The 21,781-nt window shown below is 36.6% G+C and overlaps 1 protein-coding gene across 1 annotated transcript in view; it reads right to left on the reverse strand.

Annotated features, from left to right (window-relative positions):
• Nucleotides 1–21,781, reverse strand: part of TMEM131 (transmembrane protein 131) — a 100,446-nt gene that overhangs the window by 36,372 nt on the left and 42,293 nt on the right. Inside the window, exons 4-12 of the mRNA XM_061459725.1 lie at nucleotides 21,117–21,185; nucleotides 13,390–13,513; nucleotides 12,335–12,451; nucleotides 11,364–11,486; nucleotides 10,688–10,768; nucleotides 8,440–8,590; nucleotides 8,154–8,210; nucleotides 7,047–7,108; nucleotides 1,300–1,408 (exon numbers count right to left, since the gene is read on the reverse strand). Of these exons, the coding sequence (XP_061315709.1) occupies nucleotides 1,300–1,408; nucleotides 7,047–7,108; nucleotides 8,154–8,210; nucleotides 8,440–8,590; nucleotides 10,688–10,768; nucleotides 11,364–11,486; nucleotides 12,335–12,451; nucleotides 13,390–13,513; nucleotides 21,117–21,185 (893 nt within the window). The remainder of the gene's footprint in view (nucleotides 1–1,299; nucleotides 1,409–7,046; nucleotides 7,109–8,153; nucleotides 8,211–8,439; nucleotides 8,591–10,687; nucleotides 10,769–11,363; nucleotides 11,487–12,334; nucleotides 12,452–13,389; nucleotides 13,514–21,116; nucleotides 21,186–21,781) is intronic.

A 21,781-nucleotide genomic window follows, 5' to 3' on the forward strand; every position in this document is an offset into this window, starting at 1 on the left:
TTTCAGGATGCAACTGACATGGAGTAAAAGTCTAGGAAGTAGGAGATCGGAGCTCTGAATTCCACCCCTTTAACACCAGTGAGCTGATCTGCCTAAGTAAGTAAGCTTATCTATGATGGCAAAGCCTGGCTGTTTCTGTAAAATACCCAACTTGGATATATGATTCTATGATGCTATGTCCAGAGCATAACTCAGATCCCAGGTGAGCCGAATTCCCCACTTAAAGGTATGAAATATACATATACCTCTGCTAACTTAAACTTGAGATGAATGGGCTCCTCACTTAGAACTACCAGATGAGCACAACTTTGGGAAGGACATTTTAAATACAAAGAAATCAAAGATATACTAGACTTTACAGAATTAGAAGCGAAATCCACGTACAAACCCAAACTACACAAGCTCCTCTCTATCCATACAACTTCTAAAATTATGTCTGAAATGAAAACCATTGCATCTATAAACTTCCATTTTTGAGCAATCCAGGCAGAAAAACTTACAGCACTAACAAATACCCTGAAGCAGTAACATCATTACGACAGCTAATTAGAACACCTATAAAAATGGAGGTCCCTTTCCTAGAAAAGGTCAGCATAGTTTTTTACACTCATACTATATAGGAGGAAAATGATACAACACTTCTTCCATGATGATATAAGTGAAAGTCAGTATCAACATGCATAACATATCTTTGTATGAAAGGTACCAATAAAAGGTTTTTCCACCTTCACCTCCCTTTTTCTTAAACATGAATTCAAGATAGCAAAATAAAATAAGACAACTTTCACAGTATGGTTCTCAGGAGCACAACAGAGCTTTGTTTCCATGGGCATTCCATCATAAAATTTAGAATTAAGACTTCAGATTCTTTTTTAAACTTCATAAGGATCAAAGGGCAATTTCTTCTAATATGCATTACTGTGAGGAACACATCCTGGTTTGATTTCTCAAAACTAAATCTCTATTTAGACAAATTCTGTATTTTAAATAATCAATGTCTTAACATAAAAATAATGCTTATTATTTTTAGAAATAGGGAAATTTTTTTAATAGAAGAATTAAGAATTCCTTCTCTTCTCACCAGTATTTACCAGTCTAAGTTGCCTGCTGATTATGATCAGACAATCCCTTCAGAAATAACTGAAGGCAGAACTGTAAGCTTTTTCCAGGTAGGAAAATTCCATTTCCTTCTCAAAATTATCAGTAACATTTTGTTAAGGGAATGAAAATAATTCATGACATTTCCACAAGTTTTAAGAATCACTTGAAAAGTTCTAAGAAGACAGAAGTAGTACTTACCATCAAAGCTAATACTTGCAACTTTGGTATATTTACTTTCAGAGGCTTTTAACGTAACTGGCTTGAAATGTACTGTAATAGCTTCATTCTGTGGTGTAGGTCTAACACTCTGCAAACAATCAAAATATGAAGCACCTGTAAATTTATCATCATTAACAGACTATAAAGCCTTCACATATCCTTCAAAGTGATACAACTGCAACTAGTTTTGGCTGAGTTCCTACAGGCCTGTCTTTCCTACAATAAGGCAACATTATAAGAGGCTTTCAAACTTCTTTCAAGTTCTGCAAATTACTCTGTATGCAGTAAAGTGGGCAACAGAGTTCTGCTTGGGAATGCAGGATGAAATGAGAATATAGCCAGAAACATCTTAATAAAATAGAAAACAAGCATTATTTAAATCAGTATTCATTTTTTTTGTCTTAATGCTGCAGGGTTACACTGGCTAGACTATTTGCTTCTGGGGCACGCATTAACAAAGTTCTTAACTTGTGTAATTACTCGTGCTGATACAGACATCTACCTTGTCTCTGATCCCATGCTATCTGCAGAGCTGCCACACTAAAAAAAAACCAAGCCCCCAAACCCCACCAAACTGTATAGAGAATGGTTTTGCAAATCTGAGATGGCACTCTTTCTATACCAACACTTTACAAGATCACCTTTTGCGTCTGAGGATTACTGTTTTAAACTAAATGAAAAAGGTAAATTGGCCATTACTAGAATAGCAATTGTGTTAGTTATCAGGCAGAGATGATTTGTAGAGATACTCATAACTATGCAGCACAATTATGGATTCCATGTCAACATCTGAAAACTCTATAAAGAGCGCTAGCAAAATCTTTACCTAGATTCCATGGAGAGAATCTGGGCACAGAGTATTTAAATACTCTTGTTCTTGTTTTGCTTAAAATTAGGATGGCTGCCATGATTTCTCCTCCCCAGATGTCTTCTGCTGTAAGAACAGCTCAGTTGCTTATGCAGCAGCTGTTAAGCTGCCACAAAGTACAGGATGCTGTATTAGGGAAACTGAGTGCTGGTTTACCTTATGCTGGGCTACAGAGGTTCAGCACCTGCCTCATAAGCAACTGAGCCCTTCTTGGTCAGAGAGGAGCAAAGGGAAAGCTAGTGACACAAACCAGTAACAGTTCTTTCGAACTAAGCTGTCCTTGATTGTAAATTAAAGCCATAAAATCATGCATACATAATTCAGTTCACAGACCACATGATCCTTAGAGGAAACCGGCAGCACTGCTCCTGCAGCTAATGAATAATCTCTGTTAGCTCAAGCAGAAGTTCTGTATTTTGGATTTATAGCACTGACCTTTGCCAGCCATCTGCATATACATAGTGCAAATATTTGCTATTTCTCTTAATGAGGCAGTTCATAATTATCACCATTTTCTTCTAATGAAAATCTATGCTATGTATCTGAGACCTTGAGGTATCTTTAAAAATAAAAGCTCTTAAAGCAGACGAAACCAAAGCTGCAATCAAGTTCTCAACTTTTGCATGACAGAAAGCATAACATTTCTATCTCTCTTCATGCAAGAGCCTGCTTTTTGATTATTGAAGTTTGAAATTACGCTGATTTCATTTAGTAAATCAAATTGAAAAATACTCACAAGGACAGCCTGTTGCCCAGAAACCTGGCAGGTTTCACTTAAACCACAGGTGTAACATCCTAGATGTATTTACCCAAAACATCTACAGCTAATGAATTTAGTTAAGGAAGGAATTTACACTGTTTTGCTGAAAATTTCTTAACTGTACCATGCACATTTCTCATTTGCTGCTTGACTGCATGCTATAAAAGGAAATACAGAATTAAGACAACTAAAAGTAAAACAAACATCCTCAAGAATCCTTTCAACTTCACTTTCCCCAAATTTTAACCTAGAGCAAATAAAGCCCAAGCAAAATCTGTCCTCAGATGTGCCTTAAGAATTATCAAATACGGACAGGTCATGAGGATACAGGCAAAACAAGTTCCATCAAGAATTTAATACCACCAATTCTCTCTGAAAATCTCCTAACAGCAACATCTGTGGGGAAGAAGGACTTAAATCAGATACACTTCAGTAACATTTGACTCTCCCATGGAGTGCATCCCAGTCAAGATTCCTGACCCTGCTGTATGAAGATGCAGTAAATATTTAGCATAAAACCATAAAATTATGACCTTAAATGTTCTTGGAGAACAGAGAAGGGAAAGAAAGCTTTATGCTATTGCAGCAGTTACTGGGAAAGACTTCAAAGGTTTAAGGACTTTCAGACTACACCTATTCTAATAAACTAAAGAGGAGAAGAGTATGGGTTGAAACTGGCATATGTTCATCCATACTGTTTACCTGTCAGCAGGCTTCTGAAAGTAGTTTTATCTTGCACAGCTAGCATGCTGCTCTAAAGACTGAGCAGGCTGTAGACTTCTGCTTTACAGATAGTAAAGACACAGCTGCCCTGCTGCAAGAGGAAAAAAGCTCTGTGGCTACAGGCAGCAGACTAAGGCTGAATTAATTTGTGTCAGAATCACCTTTGTATGGTTTTATTTGCTTTTACAGACAATTATTTTGTCAGTAATAACTTGGCCTTCAGTTTAAACAGGGAACACCTAACTAACTAAAGCTCATTTTCACCATAAAGCACCATTTAGAACAGCCACTACCTACTAGATTTTAATCCTTTAAGGTAACTTTCACTTGGTAACTTTGAGGCGCATGCAGACTGAAAACACAATGGAGAAGTAAACTACTTCTTGCAGGCTGATGAAGAGAAATAAAAAAATCTACTCTGAAGTATGTGAATTGTGACAGATTTATGTAAATATTTTCTTACACAAACACTTCTCTTCAAACCAAAAGAACTCAGTTTCAATATATGGCTGTCCTGAAGTTCCTGGGTCTTATAACATGATTCAGGAGCTCAAATTTTGAAGTGTGTCTTAGCTTTTAATAGTCAAAGGGGCTTAAACTGCCCTAAGGGAATACAAAATTTTCATACTAGAGAAGGCATAAAGTGCTCAACAATCTATATTTACTAGACTTTTGACAACATGGCCTAATTGCTGCAGCACGTTCATCCATGCTGCAGCAGTTCATCCGGTCATGAATAAATATGATTCTCCCTAATAATGGTGAAACCCTACAAAATGCACTTAAAGAAGCTGGTGTTTTGTTTTTTTTTTTAAGACTTTCAGAACTCAAAAAAAGGCAATTCGAGTAACTTGCTCGTATTTTCCTCCACCAATTTGCTGGACCACAGCACAAGTTAAGTATTTAAAGGCAGAACAACTACAGCTGCAACTCCGGCAATAGTATTAGCAGTCTCTCATACACAGATGACCTGAAGATATTTAGTTCCTTCAGTACCCAGCTTAAATATACGCTAAATATAGCCTTGGCCTTTTCTTCTGACATTAAGATGAAATTTGTCACAGAGCTTTGTCCCACTGCTTTTAAACCCTAACTCTAAAGGGTCAGAAATCAATTTCTCAAGCTTTCCTAGAAATAAGCTACTCACCAGGCTCCTTCCAAAAATTCTTTACCCTTGTTTAGCACTTTCTATTTCCTTGATTGGCACAGCAACAGAAATTCATATCATCACAGTTCTTCAAATGCTAGGAAGGTTACAAACTTACAACAAAGTTGTGCCTTAATGAGAAGAACAATTGACTTGATGTGCCGTATGTGGCACACTAAAAATACATCATATCTGAACCTTATCTGCACCACATTTGCTGCTTTGACAGACAGCAAAAGAATAATTCAACTGAAGAAGTTCTGTCATGGCATGTATAATGGTTATCAAATGACAGCCATAGACTACAGTCCATGGTTTATAGTCTATGGCTCAAAGACCATAGCTTAAAAAAAATTGGGTAGTTGGGTTTTTAAATAGGGGAGAGTATGAATTACGCATTACGTTATGTTAGAAGTGATACTGATGGTTTGAACATACAGGTATTTGCACTCGGGAAGTACTACACATTTTAGGGGAAAAAAAAATACCAAAACATACCCCCTCCCCCCCCCAAAAAAAAAGCAACCAAAAAACCACAACACAACAAAACAAAACCCACAAAATCATAGAATCATAGAATCGTTAGGGTTGGAAAGGACCTTAAGATCATCTAGTTCCAACCCCCCTGCCATGGGCAGGGACACTGAACGCTAAATCATATCACCCAAGGCCTCGTCCAACCTGGTCTTGAACACCGCCAGGGATGGAGCATTCACAACCTCCCTGGGCAACCCATTCCAGTGCCTCACCACCCTAACAGGAAAGAATTTCCTCCTTACATCCAATCTAAACTTCCCCTGTTTAAGTTTTAACCTGTTAGCCCTTGTCCTATCACTACAGTCCCTAATGAAGAGTCCCTCTCCAGCATCCCTATAGGCCCCCTTCAGATACTGGAAGGCTGCTATGAGGTCTCCACGAAGCCTTCTCTTCTCCAGGCTGAACAGCCCCAACTTTCTCATTCCTATGCAAAACCCTGGCAAACCTAAGATGGACATGACATAGGACAGCAGACAGATGGAAAAATAATTTAATAAATCTACCAACTCTCTAACTGTAAAAACTCATATACAGGAGCTTTTTTCTTTTTCTCCATTAAAAACCCTTCATGAATGGCCACAAAAGACCTTATAGGATCATCTGACCTCACTAATGCCATACACATTAGAACTTTGATGAAGTAAATTCTGTTTGTGCTACACTGCAAGCTTCTCTCCACTTGAAAATTATTAGTAAAGAACAACTTAGCAAGCATTGCAATGGACTAGTATCACAGTGGCAAGTTATCCTCATTACTAAAAGAGAGTCCTGTTTCTAGTTTAAATTCATCTAGCCTCGGTTTCTACTACTTTATTGTTAAGTTTTTATTAGACCTCTTCTATTAAAATACCCTTCCCTACAGTTAGAGCTATAAGCTTTAGAAACACAGAAATGTTCTCCAAGAGCTCAATAAGAAACTTTTGCTAATCCTTTAGTTATTCTCCTGGTTTCAACAGTTCAACACTTTCTGAAGTGCACTGGGACAAGGTATAGCTAGCTATACAACTAAATCTGGAAAAAAAAGGAAGACAGGCAGGGAAGAAGTGAGAAAAATAGTGGGCAATGAGAAAAATGACGCAGGAAAAAGGTATGAATGAAGAAAGGCAGACTACCAGACTAGGGCCAAAATTCTGTAATAGAAACAGAAAATAGAAAATCCAAAGCCTGGAATTCTGAAGCTGTCTGCAATAGATGTGCAGCTGTAGTGATCTCACTGGAAAGGGCTCTAGAGTGTTTGCAGTCCTTTCTTATTTCAAGCTACAAAGCAGATAACCTCAAGAAAACAAAGGTACTTTACAGTCTGCTCTTGAAAGCTACTCCTTGCTCATTTTAAAAGATAATGTTGGGCAATCACTTTATACACTCTCATGGGAGTGCGTGAGGAGGACGAAGAATCCCACAGACCCTGCATTCATCTCTCACTCACTGAACAGGAGTTAATGTTCTCAAGTATAAAAGCTTCCAGAGCCTTAGATATTACAGGCACAATCCATAAATTCCAGACCAGCCATTCGAAGAAAGGTATGAAAGCAAATGTAGATTATTTGTCTTACTACTAAATTATGTTTTCAGTCACGCATGACCTATCTTCCAATTCTGAACCTTACATGGTGAACCTGCGAATGATTAGTTTTTAAAAGAGAAAGTAAATTCAAGCAGAAAATTTCAAATGGAAAGGAAATAAAACTTACTGTAATTGGCACATCTTTTGTTCCTGAATTTAATAAATGCAGATTTAAAATTTTTGGCAGATCTGTTAAAGAACAAAAAACACACCTGGCTATTAGGGTATTTTAACATAACTTCATACAAAGTCAAACATAACTTCATACAAAGTCAAATGTTAGGGTATTTTAACACAACTTCATACATAGTCAAAGCTGGTTTCTCATAAATCTGTTGTTCAGTGTTAAAAAGTTGGACTAACATGACAGTACAACCAAAATAGCTAGTCTCAAGAATGATAAAGCTGCATTTTGGTGTATTGATAGGTATTATATGCTTCAGCTAACCATTTATATTTCTAACACATTAAGGAATGAATAAATAATTCTAAATTCAAATATACAAATAACGCTAAAAAAACACTACAATGAATGATTTTGACAGATGCACCAATATTCAGCAGAAACTAATCTTACTTAAAAATCTTTTCATGTTAAGTTGCAAGAAAAAGTACTTCAGAAGCTACCTTTTTTTTCAGCTGAATGAAGATTCATAGTGTTTTTCTTTGGTAATGAGTCCCTTTTACAGTTTCAAAAGATATCTTCAGCTTTACCACTTTCTGCCACATACATACATATTTAGTTTTATTAAGTAATATCAATTTTAAATGTAAAATGTTAATCATAAATGTTTGTATCACTTCAAGAAACCAGAAGATCTTATCATAAGAAATTTGATTCAGTTTGCACACTTTCACTATTGCCACGTCTGAAAATTATTTAAACTTAAGCATAGGTAAAGTAACCTTTCAAAAAAGTTCACAAATTAAGTAAACTGACAATGGTTTCCAGTTTAAACCATGTGCAACTGTGTAAGACTAATGTTATTACTAGACTTATACCTGGATGTGCAAGCTACTGCTTGCTTGTACACATCTCAAGTATACTTGCAGAAGAATACATTTGTGCACTATTCTAACACTGTTACCGGGCTCTTGAAACTCTGGCTTTTAAAAAGCATTTTAAAGTTTGCAGACTTTGCCAGAGGCAACCTTGAACAGCACAAAGGTAACAGGGCTTTCTCCTCCCCACCCTATTCCTTACACATACTTTGAGACCTAAAGCATAGTTTACCTTGTGTTCGTAGTGTACCAAAATCTAGCATTTCTGTTGATGAATAGATTCCTGGTGCTTTAAGAAAGAATAAAAAAAAAAAGAAAAAAAAAGAAAAAAAGTTACAATTTTCTTGTTACACTTGATATACCTAATTAACTTGAAAGTTAAATAAGCTGTTATACTTGATATACTTAATTCACTTGAAAGTTAAATAAGCTGAATAACTAAAACCAAAACCACCCAAACCCCAACAAAACAGCTAAACAAACACAAGCAACAAAAACCAAACCACTTTTCTACAAACCTGTTGTAACTTCTACTTCAACAGGGAGAATGATAAACTCTGTGCTGTCTGAGGCATTTGTTTTTATTCTAATGAAGGCTGTATGATTATCTGCTTCTCTTGAAGAAAAGCTGGCTCTCATCACTCCTTTTGTTTCATATGGAGGTATTTCCTGATAAATAATCAAAGCACATCTATGAGAGAGCAATAATAATGAAAAAAGCTGCCACACACACAAAAAAATTACAATAGAAGTATTAAGAGTATTTTGCATTAAGAGCAAAACCTGCAATACCAGTAAGACATTAGCTACATGTTATTAAAATTACCATTAAATGTAGCAAGGATAGCTGTAATCACCTAATATGACGCTGATTAAAAACTGGCATATGCAAGAGGATTTTCACACCCCATTTGATTATATTTTATGTATTAAAATCATGGCAAAATACAACAGACTAAATTGACAGAATTTTTTCTTTGGTTTTTAATTGAAGATGAAAACCTCAATTTGAAATTTGGAGCTTCTTCCATTTTAAATCCAAATAAATATGGCAGAAAGTAGGAATATTTGATGAGTAGTCCTTGTATCAATAGAAGCTGTCAACTGAAACTTATTTCATTTGACAGCTTCTTTCTGTTGTGCTTTTGCTGAAGGAAACTAGACAGGGCATAATCCATATAGGGGCTGATCATATTATATACCTCTTCTGGGCTTTCTGTAGCAGAAACTTACACCAATCCATTCTGGAGGTCAAGCTGTATTTTCCATAGCACAATGACTATAGATGTATTCTTTGAAAACTGTTGAACATCAAACTAACTAGCTTCAACTGCTACTACTTGGCAAGTTCCTAAACTAAGAAACTTTCAAATTCTGCTTTCACACTCATTCACAGACCCAACATAATGCAGCCATTCATTGAAGTTTGAAAGGCTGTGGTTTGTCTCTTCCATATGTGTAACCAGGGATTCAAGGTTTGTCAGATCCCTGAAGTAACTGTGAACAGTGATTACAAAAATACTCTTACATATGCAGACTGCTTAATCCAATCATCCGAATATTTGGCATCAAAACAATTTTAGACATGTTATCACCATATTTCAAAAAATTTCTTCTACTTAGCAGCTTTTTCTAACTGCAGTGCAGCTCTTGATATAGCCAATACAATAATGTATCTGGGTGTTTCCACCTACTAGTTGCTACAGAATTCAACATTCCTCAGGAGTTCTTTTGACAACAAGGAAGGGGTTCTCTTTAGAAGCAATGCCATTTAACTAAAATGGTGTCAAAACACTAGGATCTTAATTTTTTAAAATCCATTTTAATGTTTCCTTCTAAACCTCAGCATCTGTTCACTCTTTCCACTGCATTTTTTAAATGCTCATGCTCTGTATTCATACTCACTTGTTTGCAACTTTTGTATTTAGAACTAAGATACTGCTATTCTCATGGATTTTCTCGAGAAAAGCCAGGAAGTTTTGTGATTGTCCTTCTTAGCTCACTTGGAAATATCTTGGCTTTACTTATTACAACAGATGTAACTGTCAGCGACTGAAATGATACACTTGAGCAAAAGACAAGTTTCAGAGCCCTATAACTTTAAAGTATCTCCAGTCAAAAAAAAGTGATCAAAAAAAGGAATAATTCTAATTAATGAGCAAAACAGGTTTTGTATCTAGTTAGAAATTCCCAACAGTGTGGTATAGAGCACGGAGCCAACACTTTACCTTCAAGGTGCTTCTATAATTTATTTCACTTAAAGGTATCAGTATGTGATACTTCAAAACTACATTCAGTGAAGAACACAATGAAACAGATTTAATGGGCCAGACTGAGTTCATCCAACCCACTACTCCATCTTCAGCAGCAGACATGAGAGTAAAGAGTAACTGCAGGGCATGTATGCGGAAATACTTTCCACAACAGTTTCTGGACACTCTCGATTCATGATCTATGGCCATCAGAAGGCTTACATTGTCCTGAACACTCAGGTAGGTGTGCTTATTCTACTGGGAATCATCTTATTCATTTCTAAAAAGCACAGCTCAATACACATCATTTCTTTAAATTAAAATTTTCCTTCAATTCCTAGCACAGACAACTAACAGACCCTGCTATAATTTCAATTTTTATGGAGTATTTTTAATGATAACATGACAAGAAATAAAGGTGGCAAAAAGAAAACCAAACCCCAAAACCTGAAATCATGTCAAAAAAGCCCTCCCCCAACAAGTACAATGAATGCTGCAAGACATGACTACTCACCCATAGCTTCCTTGTACCTCCTTGTTGGCCTGTTGGAAGCTCTAAATGGAGATCACCTCCACTGGAATACATTTCTACAACCTGAAGTGGATAACAGGAAAATGTCAGCGCTCAACTTCAAAGGGATCCTGTTTCAGTTATCAGGTATTATAATGTATAACGGCATGTGTTAGCAACTATTTGACCACTGGACTATCTTATTCATTCACTTCTAGCAATGAATGTACAGACATTAATTCTGCCTTTAACATAAGAATGCTTGCCAGCATTACATACTAAGGTAGTCCATAAAGACACCTTATGCTGTGCAAAACAAGCAGAAGGAAGCAAAGAGGCATGCCTGGATTAAAAGGAAAGGATCTATTTTACTTTGCTTCAGTATTTTTCTTTATTACCAGTGAAGTTTCTTTATTGTGCAAAATTACAACAGTTTCAGAAACAGAAATTTCATAGTAACTCCCCAGTTTAGCAAATTAAGAGATCTGGGAGCACAGTCTACAATTTCTAGACCAACTGACTTTCATTTATACAGAAAAACTTTTATATAACATGAAAGACTTGGCCTCAAATAGCTTCAAAGTTCAAATAGAATTTTAAGCAGTACCAAAATAAGCAAAAATTCAGTTTATTACTATAAGCATGAGAGACCATTCAATGATTTTTCTCTTAGGCTCACCTGCAAGGGTTCACTGTGAGGGTTATGTATATTTATTATAGGAGAAAAACTGCTATTTACAGGAACTCGTGCCCCAATAAACGGGCGCAATCGATAGGGGTTCGGTACTCCAATCCCAAACACCTGATTCAGAAAAAGAAACAAACTTCAGTAGCTGTAAGTAACTGCTGCAGATGTGCACCAATTTTAGCAATCTACCAAGTACTCTTTTCAATTAATTTTATGCTATATTTCTAACTGAACATTTAAACTCAGCATCATGCTAATAAACTGGCTTAGTTTGCACCTAGAGGGTATTTCTCACAGCTACTGCTTCCTTACACTGACATATTTAGAATATGGGAAGTCAAAATACCTCCCCCCCCGATACTTTGAAACACTAGATACCAGCTAAAGGTTAAAAACATGTGAAACACCCTTTAATCACGCTGTTATGGAACAGACTATCCATATGGGACTATCCATTTTTGTTGTTTTCAAAACACTGTCACAGCAAGAGTCATATTCTTTCAACAAGAGGATTTCTCTCACTTTTCAGGCTCTCTCATCTGTCTAGTTTATCTTTCTGAATCTCAAGTAATTTTTTGCCAGCTTAATGAATAACATTGTCTTGGCTCTGGATCAGATGAGTAGAGACCTAAAGAATGAACTAGATCACTGCAATGAGCCACTAAAATAACACACAAACAAAAAAGTTGTTGAGAGGATTTTAAACCCTACATAATTTCATCAGTCTTGCAGTACTGCCCTACAGATATTTACACTGGTATACCTCTGTGTTACAACAAGCAGCGGGGATGGAAATGTCTTCAACCAGGCTGATAAACACCTGCCACTTCCCCCCCACTATTGTGCAGATATACTTAGATGGTTAAGCATGCCATAATGTCATTTCCAACCCAAACCATTCTATGACTCTATGATACTGCTCTGGTTGATTCACACTTTCTGAAAGAGTATCATTCTCTTACCTGATAAGTAAATACCCCATGATTAGAAGTGTTAATAAATAAAGTGTTCTCTACATTTCCCACTACTCTTGCAAGGAAAACTACATCAAATGATGTATTCCCTCCTGGAAGAATTTTCTGGGAAAAAAAAAACATAAAAGAAAGCATGCAGAAGAATAAGTAAAGACATTATTGACGACATTCCACCCTGCAGACGAACAATAGTTTTTGTGCTATAGAAGATCTCCATATGTTCATTATGGAAAGCTGAAGTTAGAAAGTCTACTGCAGATTTGGAAAAGAAAAAAGTTTCAAATAAAAATGTATAAAAAATAGAAATACTAACATGTTACAGCTGTTATCTAGTGCAGGATCATATTTAATTGTATCTTTATGTTGAATTCTGACCTTAAGAGTTCAGATTATCATGGATATATTTCAGACCGACAGTTTACAGAACACTGGAGAAAGGCAATTACCATAACACTGAAGTGAAACAGACTCCTTATAGGCAGGTTTCCTGCATTTTTTAGTGTTTACATGGCCCCTCCTGCTGAGCCACAGGCCCTGCAGACAAAACTGAAACTAGGCGACTGTATCTGACAGCAACGTGGTTACAAGTTAACCCTGCTAACACCATGCGTTTTTAAGTTCCTAGTTCCTGCAACAAGATTGCAAGAGTTTTAAGTGCTTTGGAGAGACTGCTTCACAACAACAATTTTCAGAAAAAGGAAGTACGAACAGCTTGTTCCTGTATGCATACTAAGGCAATGTACACAGTCGCTTCAGCAACAATGGAGATCTGCTGTTCAACTGTCAATTACCATTTACACTTCCAGTGTAGTCAGAACCCTTATGCAATATTTCACTCCCTCTCTTCTATTAGGGTCTGCGTGGGCTTCTGTGCTCAGTTCAAATTTGCTCGGTAACTGATAGGGGATCAAGAACTGCAGCATCTTAAAACTTTTAGGTATGTAGTTATTGCAGTAAGTAGCTTATCTAAAGAGAAAAGGGAAACCAAGCTCCCATTTGAGGGAGGAAGGTAAAGCTAATTTTAATAAAGTGGAATAACTTACCCTATTTTGAAAAAATGATGCATGAAAATGTGATGTTGTAGCAGATATTGATATTAGCGTAATTGTTTCTTCTGAGCTAGGGTTATGTAGGTAAACTTTTTCCATTTTTGGCATTCCAACTGGCCTGTCAAAACAGAGAGAGAGAAGATTTTTGAAGTGTTAGAATTCCAGGAAATGGAGCACTCTGCTTTGTCCTATTAAATCAGATAGGAACATACCAGTGAACCTCACATTAAATGTTGGTTTTTTTTTTTCAAGTAGCATCTGTAAATTCTACCTTGAAGAATTACTTAGTAAACATCTTTTCCATTATTTTACTGATTACTTTTCCTGAAGGCTTACCTAATACTTTATCATCCACTGAAATGGCTCTTACCCAAAATGAAATTCTATTTTTCAGGTTTTTACTTCAGAACCAGAAAAGGCAAAGTTTTCTATTTCTGTGCTAGAACTTCTAAATAATTATCTTAAGAAAGGTTCACAAAGGAACTTAAACAGAACACACCCTAGGCAAAAGCAAAAGTCTAACCAGACTTTTTTTTCCTGATAAGACTATATAAGTAGTCTTACTCCGAACCTAGAACTTTTCAGGAATTGCATCTTGTGATCTACAGAATTAAGTATACAGACATGTGCAGCAATAAATATTTTGTTTTTTATATTGCATTTGAATCTGTATCTTAAGGAAAGAAAGAGAAGTGCCTGAGAGAAATTCTAGAATTTGTCTAAAACAGAGAAGTCAAAACAGTTGAACAGCAGCACACATTTTCAGTAACAAGACATGATAATAGTTTATTCCATACAAGCATTAGGCTTGTCCCTCTTTGCTTACAAGAGCTGAGGTGCCAATAAATAACTTCAGTTTCACCAATGATTTTTCAGTCTGGCATCTCTTCAGAATGTTTTTCATTCCTTTTAACACTTGTTAAGCATCAGCACCAAAACACCACTAAAGCGTGTAGATTATAATTCGCTCCAAATTAAATTTTGGAATCCAAAATATTTAGCTCTTAACTTTCTAGACGTATTCCATGTAGCATTCCCTTCCATGTCACCTGCTCTGAACATTGCAAGCACTGCAAAACTATTGATGACAACTGCTATCTGCAGTACCTGAAGAGATGATGACCAATAACAGGCAATTGTTCTGCCATCCTCAGTTAACTTTAATAGGCCAAATTAATAAGCACTACTGTAGTTGCACATTTCTATAGCTTGGAGGGGAAGGGGGGGAGATGTGTCTCAATAGATAGAGCAACATAAATTTACTGTAAATTAGAGGTTGCATTGAATGAGAATCTAGTGACAGTAATCAAACTATACCACAATTTAAAAAGCGACTGCAGTTAAGAGACAGGACCTGCTACTTATGAAACGTGGGCTAAACAGATAGATGCTAAAGACCATGATATTAATTCAAAGCCACATTTATTAACCTTCAGTAAATTGTATCGTCACTCACAGGAGACTATATACGCACTCTACAACTGCTTTGCTTGCCGAGTCCTCCTAATTTCATGTCTCCATCAGCAAATACTTGTTCTTGCTCCTTCTTTCACCATCAAAAACAAATCTCATTTTTACTTCTCTAGCTTAACAAGTATTTAAGACAACCATTTTAATCATTACCTTTTAAAACATGTACAAAACACCCAGGCTAAGCCATAAAATAAAAGTACTCATATCTGTCACAAGTATACAGGGGGATATTAGTCATCATTTAGAGAAAGCGGTCATGCCTTAAACAAGTTCTCTCTGATTCTACCAGCACAACAAAAAAAAAAACGGAAAGAAATCAAGCAGAACAGTTCCCACCAACCACAACAGCAGGAAGCGAGAGAAGATGAGGTAGATTTTTAAGCTCTGCATTACATGTGAGCAAACTACATGATTAGTGTATCGCCTGTGGTCTCTACAGAGAACCAGTTCTGTACCGAAAGCCTAAGATCAGAGTTGATGGAAGTGACGCTTTTCTGCTGCATAATGTATGAAACATCACAAAGCCAAGAACCCCATGTTGAATGACTCTGTAATAGTGAAGTGCCAGACTGTTGCTGTCAGAAAGGCAGTTTGGAAGTAAAACTCCATACCAGGAAATGTTTCAAATACTAAGAGTCTCTTACAGCCCTCATGGGTTCCTGGTATGGAAAAGAAGGAAATACAAGACAATATATTTGAGAGGCTAAAGCCTATAAAAACAACTAGTAGGGAACCAGCAGATACAACAGCTCACTAACTTCAGGTTCCACACTAAAACACCACAGTATGATTACAGGTGATAAAGGCAGAAGTCAGTAAAAAGGAATTCTGTTGCTAGGACTATGTTTCATTTTACTATTTTGTTGACCATTCTGATTTTGAAACAATTAAACCAGTATTATGTTTTCCTCAGATACAGCTTTCCTTATATGGTTTAAGCTTGATGTTAGCCAAATCTACAGAAGTAGGACAAACCTCACTTGTTCTTTCTGCCACCAGACATGGTAAAATCCAGGTAAAACAGTGCGGACCAGACACCCTTACGAACCTACATCCCACGCAATAATCACATACAGGATGCTTCTCCAGGCTGTGGATTATCAAGCCGCAATGATCTGCACAAGCATAGTGTTATGTGGTGCCAAATTTTACAGCAGAATTTCCTGGAGCACTCACAGTTAGCACTTTTCATTGCAAGAAACTGGAACAGACACACACCTCCAGGCAAATATGAACTGTCAAAGCATGTAAGATTTTGCTCCTGATCTTTTTGTCCCTGCATAATATTAGGTCCACCTACGCTGATAAAATCCAAGATACCACAACCTAAATGAGAAGATGGTAATTAACAAGGGTGAGGTGCCTGTTCAAATGGGTAAAAAAGCCTGCATTAATGTTCTTTACTGCTGCAACTCAAGTCTTTCTAAAGTCTTGAGTTAGTATCTGCAGTGTACTGTCAGCATGTCCTTGTCATAGAATTCATTGCTGCTTTAGGGATTGAGAGATAGACTCTTAACACAGGAAACCAGTGTCTGCATATAGGGACCTCCATAAAATGCTCACTTAATTTATGAAAACTGATACAAATCTATTACTGAAAAGCAAGAGATATAAATTCAGCAGATAAATTCTTCCTCTTCCATCTCCTATTCTTTCTAATGAAACTGAAGAGACAACTGAAGTCAACCAAAAGCTTCTCACTTAGATTTTGTTATCCTGGGAACATAGATAAACATACTCAAGATTCATTTCAGATAAAACTCCTAATGAATTTGAGAGCTTAACAAATATGTCTTCCCTTAAGTATCTTCTTTTAGAATCTTCAGCAGCTGCTGAAACAATTGTAAGATCAGTTGTCGAACAGCATAAAAGTTTCACATGGGTTAAACCAGTATCCAGGGTCAGACAGGAGAGAAAAGCAGATACCTAGAAGGCAAAAGGGTAATGTGAAAAGCATACTAAGTCAGGTGCCCAGAAAATTCTCCCAGCCTCTAAATACATGCAGCTTGAGAACTTCCTGAACCAATACAGATACTTCTCCAGTCAGAAGATCAGAGGGAGTCAGTCAAAATAAGAATTTGGGTGTCGACTTGTAGTGTATCCAACTACTTCTAATGAAGTGAAATGAGCTGGTCTTGCAAGGTTCCCTCTCTAGAGACTGAAAGGGAATGCCTTTTCTACCCCATTCTGAAGAAAATGCTAGTTCCTGCACTAGAGAATTAGTGACTAGAGCATTCTTCCTGTTTCACATGAGCATTGTATGCATCACTGGTTGAGCGACATAGACAAGTTACTCTAACTTCAATTAAAGAAGCAACTGAATCATCTAAGTTTGAGAATTTAAATGCATCTTCAACTTGGAAAAGCAAAAGAAAATAGAAAGGGTTTGTTTTCCTACATGTACTAGCCTCTAAACCAATTGTTTCCCAGCTTCCAGACTTCACTGGCTTTTAACAAACCAATAAAGTTCTTTTAACAGCGCAAATGCCCCATTTTAAGTTAGGAATCTAACTTCGATTACATACAACAAATCGTACCTCTTCCAAACACAATTAGCAAAACCCCATCTACAAAACACTATTAATAGAGTCTTATCCAATCATGTCATCAACTGTGATTTGAATGAAGAGTGTAATAAACTATTATTTCCTTTGCCAGCATTTTGCAGTCTATCATGCTATGCTAACAAAACCAGAGGTAGAATCTGGACTAAAATGTCAATTCACTGTCAACAGTTTCTTACATTTAACAAGCTCCAATGGAAGCAAAAACTTGATTTGGTAACATTTTTTAAAAATTCCAACCACTCTCACACATTAGATGTGTATCAACTGTAGTGTGCAAACCTTTGGCACATTTTAGATACCTCAGAGGTCCTTTCACCATTTGTTAATGTAATTGTTTGAAATCTAACAACCCTAGTGAACTGGATGAACTCTCTAGTTGCTAAAATTCTCCACTACTTACTGGTAAGAGATCAGAGTTCCTGAAGAAAGTAAGTTAACATACGTTTAGGATAATTAGCTAAACTTATCCTAACATTACGTTACTTCAAGTAACATAGTTCTTGCACAGTTCTGAAGACCTGCAAGAAGGTCACAAATATTTGAGCATTTCCAAGAAACTGCTTTCAAGGCCTACTCAAGCCTCCATAGAACATCCTGCCAAATACTAGAGCTCACAAACAAGTACGAAAACATTATAAAAATCCCGAGAAAAACATTGCAAAGGAAATACAAAGTGAGACTGTTTATCAACAGAAAAGTGAGAGATTTTCAGAAAACTGTCCTACCAATGAGAAAACTTTGCAGAATGGGACCTTGCTCAAATTGAGTCAGGCAAGAAGCTCTGTTCACCACAGAAACATGGACCAAGGATTAAAATATCACTTTTGCTAAAAGTGTAATTTCATACATTGCCAATCACTTCTATGAAGCAGGGGTAAGATGACAACTTCATCTTTAAAAGAATTCCACATTTCTAAATTTTTACAGTAAGCAGTCCTAGCTTATATTATGTTAGTAATCTAAAATACACAACACCCAAGTGCTCCATTACCAAAAGTTACTTCTACAAAATATTTATTGCAAAGAATTCATGGGTTTACTTTTGATATAGTCAGAGTTGAATTATCACAGATGAAGGCAATGTATCCAGATCTATGAAGATTCAAGGTCTCCCACAAAGCAGGTACAAGAACTGAATATAAACTGCCTTGCAACAGTATTCTTTAGTCTACACCCAGATGGGACACCTGCAAGAGCCCGAATGTGAAGACTTGCCTCAAACACAGGAAGCCATATAGGTAATGACTGTTCTGCCAAAATAGCCACAGAGCAGCCAACTCCCAAAGCTATGGAAGACAACATAACGGCTGTTTATGTGTTAAGACCACTTCATTTATTTCATTCCCATTTTATAGCAAAATAGAGTAACAGATTAGAAGAGATTACAAGGAACAGAAAGCAAGTAAGAATAAAGGGAGTCAGTTGTGGAGCTGGTTTTGAGCGGAGGGCTTTACGCATGTTCATTTCCTTTAAAGCCCCAAATCACTGATAGCCAACATGTGGCAGAATTCCCTCCAGGGAAAGACTGGTGCTGCTTCAGAAACAGAATCAAGCAGCTTTCATATTAAATAACCAAATGAGTATTCCACTTACTCCAAGCAGCCCCCTGGAGCAGTGATACGGGAGAACCTGCCTCTATTCCACCTCATTCCCAGAGGCTTAATGTATACAGAGAACATTTGGGATCTCATCAAGTGAGCTAAAGATTTACATATCCTAACATACAGCATACATTTCCTTTGATAAACATGAAATTACCTGGCCTGCCTTCAAAGTGGTAGAATATGGTAGCATTTCTTTTATATTAAAACAGCATTTAAAAAAAAAAAAAAACACCAACTACAAACTAGGAGTATAGGGCCACTGTAATCTCATCTCCAGCTGGAACACAGGAAGTATGTCTACAGAATCTATTTATCAACTTAATTCTGATTTTGATTTTTGGAAATCCACAGATAAAGTAACTTTTAGTATTATTCCTGCTCAAGTTGGCATGTTTTTGAAACATCTGATTAAACCCACACATTTAGCAGACCAGAAATGTCACTGGAAGAATGGGTTAGCTTACAAATGAAATGAAATATTGCAACTTTCTTTAGCCTAGGAATGAGACATGCATAAACATGAACTTTGAACAAGCTTGCTCTGATAATTTTTGCAAGCTACCTATTAGCAAAACACCATTTAGGTGCAATATTTATTCAGAAACTAAATATGCATTTTATGCTTTCCTAAAATCCATTATTAACAAAGAAAGAAGAAACAGAATTTGAATGTGAAAACCCTGCCTATTTTAAAAGGCAAAAGAGCTGAAAACTTAAATCTGCATCATTTAACTTCCAAGGTGCTCCCACCATAAGGTTGAGTTACTCAGCATTTCTCGGAGTTGGTTCATTTTTAATTAAATGCCAAAGTACAGATTTTAAACTGAACTTTAGGGCTTCATATCTAGACCTTTTCTAAAACTGTTTTTGACATCTTACGGAAGTTTTAATAAATCAGAATATGATCTCTGCTCAAGATTATAACCTAAAGTATAACAGATACATTAATTAGCATCTACTGTCAGAAAAAAATAAACATAACGAACCAGGATCTTACATACAGGCTTCCTGTTTTAGTGGATAAAAGGCATCAATCCCCCAGCACACTTTTGCTTTTATTGCACAGAACCCTTCCCAAAATAATCTGCACTACTTTAGCAATGTAGTAGATCTACACCCTCTTTTCAATGCTTTCAGCTCTGACAAGCACAGTTTATATAAAAAGTCAAAATATAATGAAGAACAGCTTGAAGTATTTATGATAGTGTCTGGGATCTATATTTAGCAAGAAAATTAAAAAAAAAAAAAAGCATCTTTGGAAGCCCACAAAGCAAAGAAGCACATGCAGCTTTCTTCAGATTAACACACAAACTAAGGATGACAGCAAAGCAATGTATTTCACAGCACATCAACAAAACACTTTATTAACGGTAGAAAAAGGCATATAAAATACATTTCATGTGTCAAATTCTGCGATTACCACAAACTGAAAACCTTTACAATTTAAAATTACTTAAAACCAAATCAATACGTAAGTTTACAGTAAATCTAAAAAAGAGCAAACTGCTTTACAAGTTTGAGTTTTTACTGCACTCACCAGTGTAATTTGTAATCTACAACCTTGCAGCAACCAGCTGCAAGGTGAAGCATGGAGGTGGGTTCTTGGAGGCTGTACTCCTCGAGGCTGTGTTTTCACAAGCCTACATTACTTCTCTAATTACTGCAGATCCACTGACAAAGTTTTTTTGCCACTGTCCTGGCTACCTTACTACCAAAGCAGTAGTAAAATGGACATGCTAGAGTAGATGCTCTCTGACATGGGTTATGTACAAGCAGAAAGGTAATGTTACCTCACTACATTAAGTTCTACACTTATAACACTTTCCACTATGCAGAGCAGCTGTACAGGTAATTAAAGTAAGTACAAGTACTTACACTACCAAAAGCATGGCAATTTACAAGTCGCTACATGACGTTTAAGACTGAGTACACCAGCTCTCTGCAAGGAGTAGGTCAACTACACTTACAGATAATCTATCACTGCAATTTGTGTATACAGCCTTCTCTGTCAGGTTAAATGTTCTTGAGATTTTTTTTCTATTTGTCTAACCAAAGAGATCAAAAGGCTTCAACTTACTGTTCATGGAAATCCAGCATCGGTGGCTCAAACCGGAGAGGTCGGCAATTTCCCCGATATAGGGATACACTGCAAGGAAAATTAAAATGCTGTAACAGATACTGTTAAATTACACATTTTTGCCCCCTTCCTATCTCAAATTGCCCTTTTTCAGTAAAACATTAATACTAATAACAGAACAACTAATTCAAAAGAAGAAACAGCCTGACAAACTTGTCCAGTCAGAATATCTTAATTTTACCAGCCACTTACATGATTACGTGATGTCTCCAAGAAAGATTATACAAGAGTACCTATCTTGGAAATGGACATAACTGAAGTGTTAAGTTTTCCTCTATACAGTAAGGGCTAAGTGAAACAGTAAGCTAAATAGAGTAATATCATCTTTCATAGCAATATCCAAACATCATCTTCAACGAGTAACAGTAATTTACATGCACATCAAGCTACATCTATACTAGTACATAATCCTGGATCCATCTGATGGTACTGAGGCCATGGGAGAAAACAACCCATGTCTATACTATTAGAAACAATCTCCAGAAGACAGCCACTTCTTTAGCAACATTCCTTAGCTTTGCCTATACTAACCTCCCACTGCAAGCATTCTAGGAGAATGTTAGTTGATGAAGACTAAAATACCACAATCCAGCAGTGAAGGCAGC

This window comes from Pezoporus flaviventris, unplaced genomic scaffold (genome assembly GCF_033815535.1).
Source record: "Pezoporus flaviventris isolate CSIRO_AGI_PZ_B2104156 unplaced genomic scaffold, CSIRO_AGI_Pfla_v1 ptg000030l, whole genome shotgun sequence".
Lineage (NCBI taxonomy): Eukaryota > Metazoa > Chordata > Aves > Psittaciformes > Psittacidae > Pezoporus > Pezoporus flaviventris.